This window comes from Equus caballus, chromosome 4, assembly GCF_041296265.1.
Source record: "Equus caballus isolate H_3958 breed thoroughbred chromosome 4, TB-T2T, whole genome shotgun sequence".
In the NCBI taxonomy this organism is placed as follows: Eukaryota; Metazoa; Chordata; class Mammalia; order Perissodactyla; family Equidae; genus Equus; species Equus caballus.
Window position 1 is genome coordinate 11390855 of NC_091687.1, and position 15027 is coordinate 11405881.

The window sequence follows — 15027 nt, forward strand, 5'->3', positions numbered from 1 at the left end:
AAAAAGGAGCAAGGAAGGGCCGAACACCCGGCCCCGACAATGGCCTCTGCAGTCTCGCGGTCTTTGGTAGGGACGGACGGACGGAACGTGCGCCCCGCAGTGACGCGAGCCCGGAGCGCTCCTGCGGGTCCGCCCGGCCGGCTGGCGCGGGGCGGGGCGGGGCCTGGCGGGTCCGCGGGCGCCCCCAGCGGCTGCGGGCGGCGCGCGGCGTTCTCCCCTCGTGCGGGCGCCGACGAGCTGAGGCGCGCGATGCTGGCGAGGGGCGCGGCGCTGCGGAGGACCGGCCTGCTCTGCGGCCGGGGCGGCGGGCGGGGGCTGTGGACCGGCCGCCCGCAGTCAGGTACCCTCCGAGACCCGGGCGGGCGGCGAAGGGGACCCTGGCCCCGGCCTCCCCCGCAGGCGGCGCCCCGAGGAGGGCGCCCGCGCTCGCCTGCAGTGTCCGCTGCGCCCGCAGCCCGCGCCGTGGCCCTTCCCGCCTCCCGGGCCCTCGCCCCGTGGCCCGCGGCGGGCTCCGGGCCGGGCGGGCGGACCCTCGCCTCTCCCCCTGCCCCTACCCGCTCGTCCCCGAAGTTTAAATAACTTAGAAACGGTGCACCAGCCGACTTTCAGGAAGGATTCTAGGGTTGAGAAATACCGCACTCTGCTCCCTCCTTCTGGTCGAATGGAAGCGGGTAAGGGAGGAGGTTAGGATGCACGTACTGATTTTCCAAAAGAGCAAAATCTGCCCAAAGCTCTTAAAATCGTGATTGTTTCACCCACTTTTAGAAAGAAAACCGTGATGATTCAAGGATGACACCTAACGTTTAATCAGACACGCCCTTGGACCAGACACCTGTCCCAGAATTTTATTTAGAATTTGAAATTTAGATTTACTGTAGTTTTAAAGAACTTCCTTGACTCCCTTAGAATTGGAGAAAGATAGTCTGCTGAGTCTTGAGATCAGACTGCAGTGAACCGAATCTTTTAGGCAACTTGAGGACTCATTAAATCGTAGCCTAAGGGGTTAGCCGGGACCCACGCTTTTCAGCCTCGATCCCTTCTTGCAGGTGCCACTCCTCACTGTGTCTTTGACATGTTCTGTGACATGTCTAGCCGGAGACTGTGATGTCTTCTCAGCTTCCATCCTTGACGAGTGGAGATACACCGTTTCTCTGTTGTGGTTTATTCTGAGAGAATTCGGTTCACCAAATTTCTCCTTAGGAAGCGAGTTGTAGAATCAGTCAAGGCAGGATAGTGCCATCAGGGCTTTGTGATGCAATTAAGGCCTGAGGACCAGATTATCCACTTTGTTATATACTTCTGTCCTGGCCAAAAACTCGCCTTTCTGGACATTGTCTTTGATGCTTAACTTAATGCCGGGTAATTGAGCACTCACATATTTATGGAATGAATGAATGGGTCACATCGTATTGATCAGTGATTCTCACCTGACATACCTTTATGTCATCAACCAATCTACTTTTCTGGGAGGAGGGAGCAGAAAAATGAGGGTGGTGGGGACCAAAATTACCTTTATTAATTTTTTTATAAGTGGCAAATGATTTGCAGAATTGAGGAAAATACTATAAGTTGTCTTTTTACTTGGCTTACACTTCTAGAATGCTCTTCCCTATAGTGATATCTTGCTATCTTCTACACATATGAACTTGCATTAGAAATGGTGGAGGCAAAGAAATACATTGGAAAATTTTTGATAGATAATTATGCATGACATCGTGCCCTTCATCACATTTGCAGGTGTACATGAAGATTGAGGGAGAGTAAATTCTTAATAATTATATGAAAACTCCAGATTCCACTTGCATCACTTCTGAGAATGGGCCACTTGCCTTTTCACATATGAGAAATTGACCAAGAGAAGTTAAGTGACTTGCTTAAGTTCACATAGCAGGCAAAGGTGGGACCAGAACTCAGCCTTCCTGAATCCCAGGCGATTGTTTTTTTTTCCCTAAGTAAAGAAATATGAATTGACAGTCTATTTGAAAAATGCAGTAGACAAATGTGCATGCAAAATTTTGAAAGTGGTACTGTGTAGCATATTACTTCAGATTTAGAGATTAGTAGTTATAGCCTTATGTAGAATTTTTATAAAGGTAGCTAGAATCTTCCCAAGTGTTACCCAGGGAATTGCAGTCCGGCTGCCTGAACTGTTGGGTGTGAGGTCTCCAGGCATCTATTTGTATTGAATTTATTTGTGTGGTGATGAGTTCAGGGGAAGAGAGATGAGGGGAAGGGGAGAAAGTTTTGTTAGGTAGTAAAGTGAACTGGGATGATGGATATGAGAGCATGGTGGCTGCCCCATGAACTGAGTCCTCTGGAGAGAAAAGGACACTTCTTATTTTTGTGAGTGACAGAGATATGGTTCCCACAAAAAGAAAATTGCAGCACTGTTTAGGGAGGATCACCTAAACAGGATCCTTCAGAGGGCAATTCTTTCATGGAAGATGCTCTTAGTGGCTAGCTGCTGTCTCAAGTGGCATTGTAGACTGACATCAACAGACAGAATGTCAAAGAACTTTCTGAGTACCCATGAACTATGTGAGGAGCCCCGGAAATAATTGGTTGTCTTTGTGTTTTCCAAGTTTACATTAATGCAAATAAAAGCACCAAGCCAAGAAATTTAAGAGTAAATGTAAATAAGGCCTTATCTGTTTCTTGAAGACTGAGGATCGTTATTAACCTAACCCAAGATTTTTTGGTGTTTCTTTTTTCAGTGGATTTCAATTTTTTTTTTATAGAGCCTTATCTTCAAACAACCATACTTGGAAGTCCAAAATATGAGAGCAGATGGGCTATGTTTGAAGCAGGAATTGAGATCCCAGAGCCCTACTCTCTCTACTTTAACCGCCCCTCCCCCCAAGAGGCTTCTGGGGCATCTGTGAGGAATTCCTAGGACTTTCCAGAAAGGATTTGAAAGCCAGTATTTTAGGAGATGTCAAGTATTAACATGTACTGCAAATATAAATACTTTAGTTAGTTTTACTGTGAATTATTAAGAAGTGAATATTTTCATGTTTCTGCATGGTCAGGGCTTTCAAAGCCAAGAAAACTAGCACCTCGGTTAAAGGGCAAGCCTTGGAAGTTAAAAGATGACTGAATAGATTGTTAGAGAACTCTCAGGAAGTTTATGTTTATATTTCAAAGGGGTATAAAACTCAGAGCCTTGGAGACATTCCTGAGATTGAGATTGTAAACCCAGTGAAGTTTATCTTCCCCCGCCAGAGACATTTATATACATACATTCCAGAGGGTGAGAAGCCAGTGACCTTTCCCTTTTCTTCCCAAGGAGAGTTTGTTTACATTACGGAGATTAGCTTTTTCTGCCTTTTTCAGGGGAACGTGGCAGCTGGGCAGTTATCCTATACAAATTTCCAGGTTCATAATTTTGGGGACATTTCCTCTGGTTCAACCCCTGTATGTGCAGCCCTAACCAACTGACTGTCATTACAACACCTGTGGCATATTAGGTGTGAGAAAAATGGTGCGTTTCTTGATGTAGGTAATAATTAACTCTGCTCTCTGCTCCAGAAACCTCGTGTTTACTTTCAGGCTAAAAGTGAATAAATATAGATATTATTACCTTACATATTTTTGATGTAAAACACATTAGGAGAATGTATTTAATAATTTCTATGTGTAGAAATATTTGTATGTATACTTAGAGCGTAAGCTTTATCTTATTATTTCCTGAAACTTTTCAGATTATCTCAGTTTTCCTTATAGAGGTCCTGTTGTTAGCTGTTTTATGTTAAAGACTGTCAATAGTAGAAAAGTAAAGGCATCTCTAGGATGTGATTAGCTCATGCATTGATAGGGTTACTCCTGCGCTGAACACAGTAGACCACTTCACTGTCTCTTAAGTACTCATTGATAGAGCAGGTATTAGAAGCAACTTGTTTCCAAGAATCTCTGCGAGCCTAACTCTACTGTTAATGACCTTCTTTTTAATTCTAGGCATGTATCCATTGTCCATGATAGTCAGGCACAGGTGAAATGTTTTATGCATATTTATTTCTTGCAGACTACTACTCTTCACCCAGGTGTAACACAAGTGTTAATGCATTAACTCACACTTATAAAAGTTTTCATTGGAAATAATAAAATTGCTAACAGAATGCTTTGATATGAAGAAAAATGTAAGAGGATATGAATACTGTTTTCTGGACACATTTTTGTTTTAAAATGACTCAATAAAATTTTAATGTCACTAGAATTTGTATCTTTCTATTTTTCCAATTATAAAAACAATACATGCTTTTTGTAGAAAACCTGCAGTGCTTAGAAAAATAGAAAGCAAGAAAAAATATTAGTCTCTTATCCAAGAAGCAACTACTTAATATTTAAACAGAAAAAATAAATCTCAGATAGTATAAATCTTTAAATAGGAAAATAAAAGCTTTTGAAATGGGAAAACCAACTATATGAGTATTTGTATAATCTGGGCTTAGAGAAACATGATATCTGTGCAGAAAAGAGTTAACGTAGCAGGTCTGAGGCTGCTAACTTTAGAGGGACCTTCTTACAAGTTTCGCTGTTGGTTGTCATCTGAGAACCCGGCACTCAAACTGCTTCCTAATGAATAAAGGTGCCTAGATGGTTTGTAGAATAAGTGTGATTTATGGTGAACACCTACTTTTCTTCTGGGAGTCTGGAATCTAGGTACATGGTAAGCAGAGAGTGCCTTTGTGGATAGCCCTCAATAAAAACCTTGGATTCTGAGTTTATAGTAGACTTTCCTGAGCAGAAACATTGCACTTATTACTGTATTTTTTGTTGCTGGAGAAAGAAGCATGCTTGGTGTGGTCCTTCATGGGAGGGAGAGAGCATAAGGAGCCTGTGCATGGATGTTTCCAGACTCTGTCTGTCTTTTTCCCTTGCTGATCCTGTCATATATCATTTTGGTATAATAAACCTTATGTTGAATGAATGCAACTATATGCTGAGTCCTGTGAATCCTTTTAGCAAATCACTAAAGGTGTGGATAGTCTTGAGAAATCCTGAAACGATACCAAACACGGACAGCAAAATGATTTTTTTTGAAAGTGAAATTCTAAAACAATTCAAAAAAGCAAACAGAGAGGGAAAAATTACTTTTACTAAATATGACTGATAAAAGGTTAATATTCTTACCACATAAAGAATCCATACACATCAGTAAGAAAAAGATAAATGTATTTGTAGAAATATGGGCCAACAACGGGTAGATAATCTACAAGAGAAGATATGAAAAAAGAGCAGATACGAAAAACAGTTTACTTTCAGAAGTCATTAAATAAGTGCAAATTAAAATGACAATGACATGCAAATTTTGAACTGTTCAAATTGCAGCAAACAAGTAAACCAAAACCCTAGAAAACCAAGAGATCACAGTCAGGGTTATGGAATGTGGTGGAGAACACCAGTTTCATACGATTATGGTGCCGGTATATATTAATACTGCCTTCTGGTGGACAGTTTGATAATATGTATTAAAAGTTTAAAATAATTTGTAACATGACATGCCTAGGCCACCTTAAGGGCTGCCTCTGTCCTTGGAAACATGCTCCTCATTTTCCCTTCTGTATCCCCCCCCCCCCAAACTCTAAAAGCCTTAAAGAATAATTTTATCTTTACTACTTGAAGAGAAGTCTCTAGGGGGTTACATAGCCCTTCATGCAGAAAGTGTCCTAAATTCTTTATGGGTATCTCTCCTGCTCTTCTGAATTACCCATTGGCACCTGTTAAAAACAAATGAAATCGTACAACATATTCTTTCTCACATATGCATCCACCCCATACACTTCTTTTAGGTTCCGCCTCCCCTCCCTTCCTCCCCACATCCCTCCCCTCCCCTTCCCTTCTATTCCTCTGGAGTGTTCTGTAAAATAGGGCTCAATATCTTTTCTATCAAAAGAGGCTCATCGCATTCACAATCTAACGCTGCAGCATTCCCCTCGCCCCCTTCACTGCCTCCTCCAGCCCTGCACACACACTTTTTCTTATTTGCTGTGATAATTTTAATTCCCCAGCCTAGAGTGGGCGCTTTTTTGCCAGTTGTCTCCTGGAAGGGATGCCTTTTTCTGATTTGCACAAAGGTCCTGCCTTTCTCGGTCTTGTCCCAGAGGAGAGTCACATCGCCAATACTGAGAAGTTCGAGGGGCCTCTTGGGTTTGTGAGCACTCACATTCGGTAGTTTGTAACTATCATTTGCTCCACCAGTTCCTGGTTCAACCACTTCTCATCGTCTAAGTAGTTAACTTCAGGATGGCTCATTAAGAGGCCTGAACACCGCGGAAGTTTTTCCCTCTGGCTTGCTGACTTTTGGTTATGAATTCTGTAACTATAAATAGATTTATAAAGTCTATAAATTGGTACTGTTTTCAACCTTTTCACATACCAATCTATAGTACTGGTCTATCTCCTAAGTGACTTTTGAAAAATAGTCCCTTGCGTTTATTAAGTTGATAGTTAAACGGTTTTTTTATCGCTTTAGTAAATTTTATAACATGAACTAAGGTGGGAGAGTAAGATCTGGGATGTGTGAGGAATATGCTTTCCTTTTGCCTAGGGGGAAGAGGCTTATCATGAAATGTTTATCTGTAGGCTGGTTGAACTTTAGGAAGGAATACGTATGGAAGTTGAAGACCTGGAAATTGATTTCTTTAAGATGATTCATATATCTCTTAGGAAAGTCTTCACATATCTCAGTTTGAAGACTGTTCCTCAAGGAACAGTAAAACAATTTACCTTTGAAATGGACTTCCCTGTTGTTGGCTTTGATGCTATGAAATTGCTTAGTGGCTACCAATTTCTCTGCTTCCAGTGCTTGGCATCTTTATTAGTCAGGATAGGCCAGATTGTGCTTCGGTACTAATTAGCCTACAATCTCAGTGGCTTAATACAAACAATAGAAACATCTTTCTTGCACATAGAGCTTCACTATTTGAAACTTTTAGCCTCCAAGCTCAGGGCAGCAAGAGAATAGAGGCCTGGAGGATTTCATGGGATGTTTTAAGGGCTGGTCCTGGAATTGACCTATATTACTTCTGCCTATGTTTCACTGGCCGGACTCCAGGCATTTGGCCCCAACCTAACTGCAACAGAAGCTAGGAAACGTGGAAGAGCAGAGAGATTTGGGATCAGCACTGACTTGTACTTTGGTTGTGGCATGCTTTACCCGTGACACAAAAGCCTCTTTTCTCGTCTTTTTGCACAGTTCTTCCTGTAAATTTCTAAAGTTTTCATTAAAATAGTAGCATCCCACAGTTCCAAACCTGTGTGATTGCTAATCCCACAGCAACAGCCAAGTTCTTGCAGGGGAAGGGCAGTTCTTAAGAAATTGGGTGTCAACATAAGGTGAATTATAAATTATTATCCATACAACTATTGTTCTTTGGGTGTCTTTAAATGGTGTAATTGCCTTATAACCAGCTTTATTTCACACTACTTTTTTACATCTCAAAAATTTTAATTTCCGTGGAATATCTTCCAGTGGATACTAATTTTCCAAGTACCCTAAATTCCTAAAATTACCTGCCAAACTATGTAATTAGGAACAGACTTCTATCATGTGCTAGAAATAAAACATCCTGCTAACTATTCTAAATAAAGCTTCAGCAGATTGAGAGAGCTTGCTTTAAAGAGATGTCCATCTTCTGCTTTCTCACGCCTAAGTTCTGACAGTTAAATTCTCTGTAAGATATCAAATTAAAAATCCCTTTGGCGTAGATTGCATGTCACATGTTCTCTTTGATATTGATATTTGATCAGTCTGTTTTATGATTGGGCCTTTCTGTTTTTTAAATGTCTCAGTAGATGGCTAGGACGATGGGAAGGGATGCCATAATTGCTGTCACACAGATGAGCCACTTGTGTGGGCATCTGTCGATTATCTCTGCTCCAGTGCTGCTCAAGCTTATTTGTGTCCTGGAAACCTTAGGGCTAAGTACCAGGGGAGTTCTCGAAGCAGCTCTGGCAAGCACAGAATTGATGGCAGCTTCATTATAATTATACTTCTTTCCATGGCTGCTCAGCTGTATCGTTATAATGGCTTTCCGTCCTAGAGGCCAAATAAGATAGAGTGATATACAAGCTGCTCAGTATATCTCGACAAATTACATTACAATTGATGGCCTTTCCAACTGTTTTCCCCCCTGTCATCACCCCTGACTCCCATCCAACCTATTCTGGTCTTTCACAAACAGGCAAAATATGGCTATAGGTACCCTTTTTAAGTATAGAGAATTGAGAATCCTATTTTTTTCTGTTCCTTAAAATAATCGTGTGTGTTTCTTTTCTTGTTTTCAAATCTGGATTAAGTTATCTAATAGGCGGTGTGACTGTCTAATACATACATGATGATAATGATAATCACCGCTGTAAACTTTTTTTTTTTTTTTTTAAGATTTTATTTTTTCCTTTTTCTCCCCAAAGCCCCCCGGTACATAGGTGTGTATTCTTCGTTGTGGGTTCTTCTAGTTGTGGCATGTGGGACGTTGCCTCAGCGTGGTCCGACGAGCAGTGCCATGTCCGCGCCCAGGATTCGAACTGACGAAACACTGGGCCGCCTGCAGCAGAGCGCGCGAACCCAACCACTCGGCCACGGGGCCAGCCCCACCGCTGTAAACTTTTAGAGAACATTTACTATGTGCGAGGAAGTGTCCTAAGCACTTGACACACAACATTTCATTTAATCCTTGCAAACTCTATCATATGGGTGTTTTGAATGAGGAATGGAAGCTCAGAGAAGTGAAGTTACCTTGCTCGAAGTCTAGTAAGAAGCGGAGCAGGGGATTAGATCCAGTCAGTCTCCAGAGTTCACGCTTTTAACTGTTTAAAACTCGTTCATTGATTTTGACTTGAAGTCCTTTCTGGGTGTCTTCTCAGAGAATAAAAGTAAAATTCTATTGCCTGATGTTAAATGAATTCAGTTTAAATGTTTTTGCTTCATTAAACAAAATTTTGCAAATTTATTATGGTTGTGAGATGGCATTGATAGTAAAATATAGACTTCTCTTAATAGATTTCTAATGAAATGAGATTATGGGATGAAGAGACCGCATAAGTATATTTCCTGCGTCATTTTCATTTAAATTAAAACAGTGGCCCTAAAAGAGATCTGAATGCAGAAGACCAGTATTTTTGGAGACTTAGGTAACATAAAGAATTACTTATCCATTCATTCCTGATGATGTCAAAATATCTTTTCATATTTGAGGTCTTTTCTGTATTTTTTTCTCTAGATAGTTTGTTCTTTATGTCTTCATTTTCTGCTGATTGTACAGAAATATATAACTTAGCCAGTGAAAATTCTCCATAAAGTCTTTCCCCAGGACTTAAGCTCTGATAAAATATTATGCATGCTCCTACAACTGCCAACATATATTATTGTTATTATATATGTTTACAAAAGTTGGATCATATTATACATTCTATTCTACAACTTGGTGTTATTTTGTAACCTAGAAATATATGTTGGTCAACTTTCCGTGTCAGGGTTTGTAAATCTGTCTAATTTTTCTTAATTTCTGCATGATGTTCTGTTGTATGGAGGTGCCAGTGTTTTTTTAACATTTCACCTGTTGGTGGATTCTCTCATTGTTTTTAATCATTTTGCTTCCATATTAAAAACAGTGGGACAATTCACAAAAGAAGATGTATGAATGTCCAGTTGTTACATGAAAAGATGTCATCATCATTAGTCATTAGGAAAATCCAATTAAAACTACAGTGAGAAACATATACCCATTAGAGTGACTAACATTAAAAAGATGAACAGTTCCCAGTGTGGAGAGGATAGGAGCATCTGGAACTCTTATTGCACTGTTGTATAACTACTTTGGAGATCTGTTTGGCAGTTAGAAAGTTAAACATATACTTACCATGTTGTCCAGTCATTCTACTATGTGTTTACTCAAAAGAAATGAAAACATGTCCACACAAATACTTGTACACGAATGTTCATAGTAGCCTGATTGACTGTAGCCTAAAATGGAACCAACTCAATGTCCATCAGCAGCTGAATGGCTAAACAAAAATGGTATATCCATATAGGAGAATACTACTCACTTATAAAAACATAGCATGGATGAATCTCAAAATCATTATGCTGAATAAGGGAAGCCAGACACAAAGAGTGCATACTATATGCTTTCATTAATATACTATTCTAGAAAATAAAAACTAAAATTATAGTGACAGAAACCAGTCAATGGTTGCCTGAGGCTGGAAATGGAGGAAGAGGTAGTTTGCAAACTTCCCAGGTGAAGGAAAGTTCTGTTTCTTGATTGTCGAGGTGACTTCACAGGTGCTAACATCTGCCAGAGCTCATTTAATTGTATAATTTATTATATGTAAATTATTCTTCAACAAAGATAACTCAAAAACTTCTAACGTACAGTGGAAAATTAAAAAAGTTCTGCAGTGAACATTTTATACCCATGTCTTAGCACACTTTTGGAATGTTTCTGTGAATTAAATTCCACCAACAGGAAAACTTAGTTAAAAGATACTAACATTTTAAATTTTTGTGCAAGTGTTAAATTGCTCTCATTAGTTATTACTTATTTGCATTCCACAATATATGAAAGTGACCATTTCACCACAACCTTGCCAACATTGGATATTATCTTATAAATGTTTGCCAGTCTGGTGAGAAAAAAATTCTTATCGTTATAAATTTCATCTTTTTGGTTGTAAGTGAAATTATTGCGAATATCTATTGCTGTGCATACTGGAAATTTTTATTATCTGTAAGTTGACTGTTCATGTCCTTTTCCTGTTTTTCCATTGGGCTTTGTTTCTTTCTTACTGATTTGTGAGTTCTTTATATGTTGTAGAAAGCTTTTGTCTTTTATTTTTATTGTAAATGTTTTTATACTTCCAGCCTGCCATTTATCTTTTAACTTTATTCATGGTATCTTTCACTGTATTGAGTTTAAAATGTTATATAGTCACAACTATCAACCTTGATGATGTTTTAATTTCAATGTGGTTGTTTTGAGTATAGAAGAGCTTTCCTCAGCCAAAAAGATAACATGTTTTCTTTCATCTTTTTCTGGTATTTTAATAGTATCATTTAATTTAAATTTCATTCGTATTTAGCTCTTAGAACTTAATAGGATCAGGAGTAGATCACACTTCCTATTTTTGTGTATGGATAAGCAGTTTTCCCAATACTGTTTCTTAAATACTTTATCATTTTCCCATTCATTTGATATTTCCTCTTCATTATGTAATAATTTTTCATTTCTGAATATGACTTTCTCTGCTCCTTGATCCATTTATCTGTTCTTATGTTAATATCACATTTAAAAAATTGCTATGTATTTTATCACCTTGTAGACTAAGTATCCTTCTCCCCCCCTCATAATTTTCTGGGCTATCCTTGATCATATACTCATTAAGATGAATTTTAGAATCAATTTATCAAGTCTTTTTTCCCTTTCCTTCCTCTGTGCCACCCCCTCACTGCCTAGTTGCATTTTGATGATGATGACATTCAGTTTTGTTTGAAGGCTTCCCAAGGCTGGTCAAGGATTCCTTGGGGAGCCAGCGCTGATCTTTCTCTTGCCTCGTTAATACAGTTGATTCTTGTTACTTGCAGTAGTTATGTTCTGTAATCTGTGAACACTGAATTAGCAAATAGTGAGACACCGCTCCTAGGGGAAATACAGGATTAGGTTCCTGGAAGTCTTTGATCACACATTTTTGTCAACCGATGAATACACATAACCTGATTTTATGTATGTTTCTGTTTAAAGATACCTTATATAATATATATTGTTGCTTCATTAACATTGAACTCATGGCCAATAGTACTGTGACATATATTTATAGTCATGCCTGAACGAACCTCATCTAACACATCTATTTACTCTGTAAGGCACAGCAGAACCTTCTTGGGCTTAGAAACACTGCACAGCACTTCAGCACTACTCTTGGAGGCCATTTTAAACAGCAAAATCACCAACAAACAGCACAAAAACGTGAACACGTGACACTAAATATACCACCAAAAGGACACTTATTTAACAATATGAGACCTCAAACAAGAAGGCCTTGTTTGACCTCAGCTGGGAAAATGTGCATCAGGTGACTCCAGTTTTCCTGCATCCTGTGCATGTCCCAGAATGACTGTGAAAGCTCTGCAGGTACAGTCATGCACTGCCTACCGACGTTTCAGTCAATGATGGACTGCATGTACGACAGTGGTCCCATAAGATGAGTATCATCTAGCTGAGGTATGTAGTAGCTGTACCATCTAGGTTTGTGTAAGTACACTCTATGATGTTGGAACAATGATGAAATCACCTAATGAGGCATTTCTCAGAATGGATCCACGTCAAGCAAAACATGACTGTATTGATTTTGAGGTTACAAATAAATATTAGTGAGGAGTCAAATTTGCAAAAATGGACTCTGTGAATAGTGAGAATAGACGGTAGTTTCTCTTTAATGCTGCTGTGGTTTGTGCAAACAATGAATCAGGAAAAGCTTCAGAGTGGCAGTGTTTATTAAAATATCGCAGGGAGCTGTACAGCAGGAGATATGGCCAATGACACTTCACCCTGTTGCTCATGAATTTAATATAAAATAATTTATAATTTATTTTTAAATTTTTTAAAATCAAAGTTTACATATACTTTAGATCTACAAGGTAAATTATGAAAAGTAGTCATCCCTTGTGCCTCTCTGCCCTGTCCCTTTTCCCAGAGACAACAAATTTCAATTCTTTTAACTGTTTGTTTTAGTTTTTACCTCCAAATCTCTACATAACATGATTATAATACTGCTTCTTCATTTTTTTATTTTTCGGCATTATTTGTAGTGAGAAAGATTAGCTTTCTTTTACCACCATTCGAACAAATGCACATATATTTTCCATCCTCCCAAACCATAAATTTTGCTAGATCACTGTTCAGTATTTATATTATTATGATTATATAATTATTCATTTCTGATCACATTGCTGCTCTGATATACCTTTTTGTTTTCCCTTGTATTGATATTTCCCTGGCTTCTTTATTTGCTGTCTCAATATCTGTTCTTAATTCATCCACAACTGTACTGTAAATATAAATCTCTCAGCTATTGTGATAGTATCTTCTTTACTGTCACCCTGAGGATTCCTTTCACTCTTCTCCTTCTTTGGATCCCCCGTTTTCTGGGCCCATCTAGGTGTTTTCTTTTGGTCTGGTTCCATTTATATGAAATGTTCAGAATAGGCAAATCCATTAAAACAGAAAGTAGATGAATGGTTGCTGGGGGGAAGATGGTGGATACCATATCTTCTTATTTCTTGTTCATCTTTTTGGTAAAACATATCCTCTAGAAGTAATTTTCCCAAGAAAGGATGCATGGGAGGTAAAGTTTTTGAAAACTTGCATGATTGAAAATATTTCTTTTTTCTACCTTTACACATGACTCACAGCTTGACTGGGTTTAGAATTTAAAAGAGGAATAATTTCTCCTCTCAAGATTTAAACATTTTTGCTCTATTTTTACATTTTAGTTTCCGGTATTTTTTTGAGAAGCTCAATGCAATTCTGATAGCCAATCTTTTATATATGATCTGCATTTTTTCTCCCTAGAAAATTTTGAGATCTTTTGTCAGAGAAAAAATCTCAGTGTTGCAGATTTTTACAGTGATGTGTCTTGGGTGTGTGTTTTTTAAAAATCCGTTATGCTAGGCATATAGTGGGCCTTTTCAATCTGGAAATTCATGTCCTTCAGTTCTGGGAAATTTTTCTGAATTATTTCTTTATTAATGCTCTGTCTTCTGTTTTTGCTGTTCACTCTTTGAGAAACCTATGTTATTGGAATTTCTGGACCAATAATTGGATCCTTTATTTTTCTCCCCTTTTCTCCATTTCCCACTTTTCTTTAAAAATTTTATTTTTCCTTTTTCTTCCCAAAGGCTTCTGGTACATAGTCGTAGATTTTTAGTTGTGGGTCCTTCTAGTTGTGGCATGTGGGACGCCACCTCAACGTGGCTTGATGAGCAGTGCCATGTCTGCGCCCAGGATCCGAACCGGCGAGACCGTGGGCTGCCAAGTGGAGCGTGTGAACCCAACCAGTCGGCCACAGGGCCGGCCCCTCCATTTCCCACTTTTAATTTGTCTTTTTGTTTTACTTTCTAGGTGATTTTCTTGTCTATTTTTCCACCATTCTTTTGCACTCCTGTTCTTCTATCGTTTTTTTTAACTTCCAAGACTATTTTTATTCTCTGAATTTTTTTTACATATCTTGTTTTGTTTTATGTGTGCAAAATCTTCATGTTTCTGAGAATATCAATGACAATTTTTTTGTGGAGGTAAAATTTGCATCCAGTAAAAGTCTTTCTTTTTGGTATAGAGTCCTCTGAGTTTGGACAAACTATGTAAAGTCATGTAGCCATCACCATAATTAAGATATAGATGCTTGGCTCACCCTTCGTTATAATCATCCCCTCTCTTCATCCCCAGTCTCTGTGAACTCTGATCTGTTTTCTATCTCTATTGGTTTGCCTTTTCCAGAATATCATATCAGTGGAATCATAACGATAGTTTAAAAAAAATTATTTTACCTGCTTTATCTTTGTTTCCTCTGAGTTTCTTTTTCATATTTGTTTTGATTTCCCTCTTTCCTGATAGAGCCTTTCCCCATATATATATATATATATATAATTTTTTTTTTTGAGGAAGATTAGCCCTGAGCTAATATCTGCTGCCAATCCTCCTCTTTTTGCTGAGGAAGACTGGCCCTGAGCTAACATCCATGCCCATTTTCCTCTACTTTGTATGTGGGACCCCTGCCACAGCGTGGCTTGACAAGTGGTGCTGTAGGTCCATACCCGGAATCTGGACTGGCGAACCCTGGGCAGCTGAAGTGGAACGTGTGAACTTAACCACTGTGCCACCAGGCTGGCCCCGAGGCTTTCCCCATATTTTGCTGATTTTTGACTGTTCTCCTATATAATAAGAGATGGGCATTAAAAATTTATTATTCCTTCCTCCTTCCCTTCCAGAGTGATCCTTCAGTTAATTCCTAGTGAGTGCCTACTCTGTG

The 15027-nt window shown here is 39.1% G+C and overlaps 1 protein-coding gene across 24 annotated transcripts in view; it reads left to right on the plus strand.

The window, feature by feature from the left end:
* Nucleotides 1-39: 39 nt before the first annotated feature.
* The window catches only part of SUGCT (succinyl-CoA:glutarate-CoA transferase), a 749025-nt gene continuing 734037 nt past the window's right edge, over nt 40-15027 (plus strand). For all 24 annotated transcript variants that reach the window (XR_011437729.1, XR_011437726.1, XR_011437728.1 and 21 more), the window contains exon 1: nt 40-340. Coding sequence is in view for 19 of the 24 variants with exons in the window: in XM_070264346.1 (XP_070120447.1) it covers nt 40-340 (301 nt within the window). In the remaining 5 variants the exon portion in view is untranslated. The remainder of the gene's footprint in view (nt 341-15027) is intronic.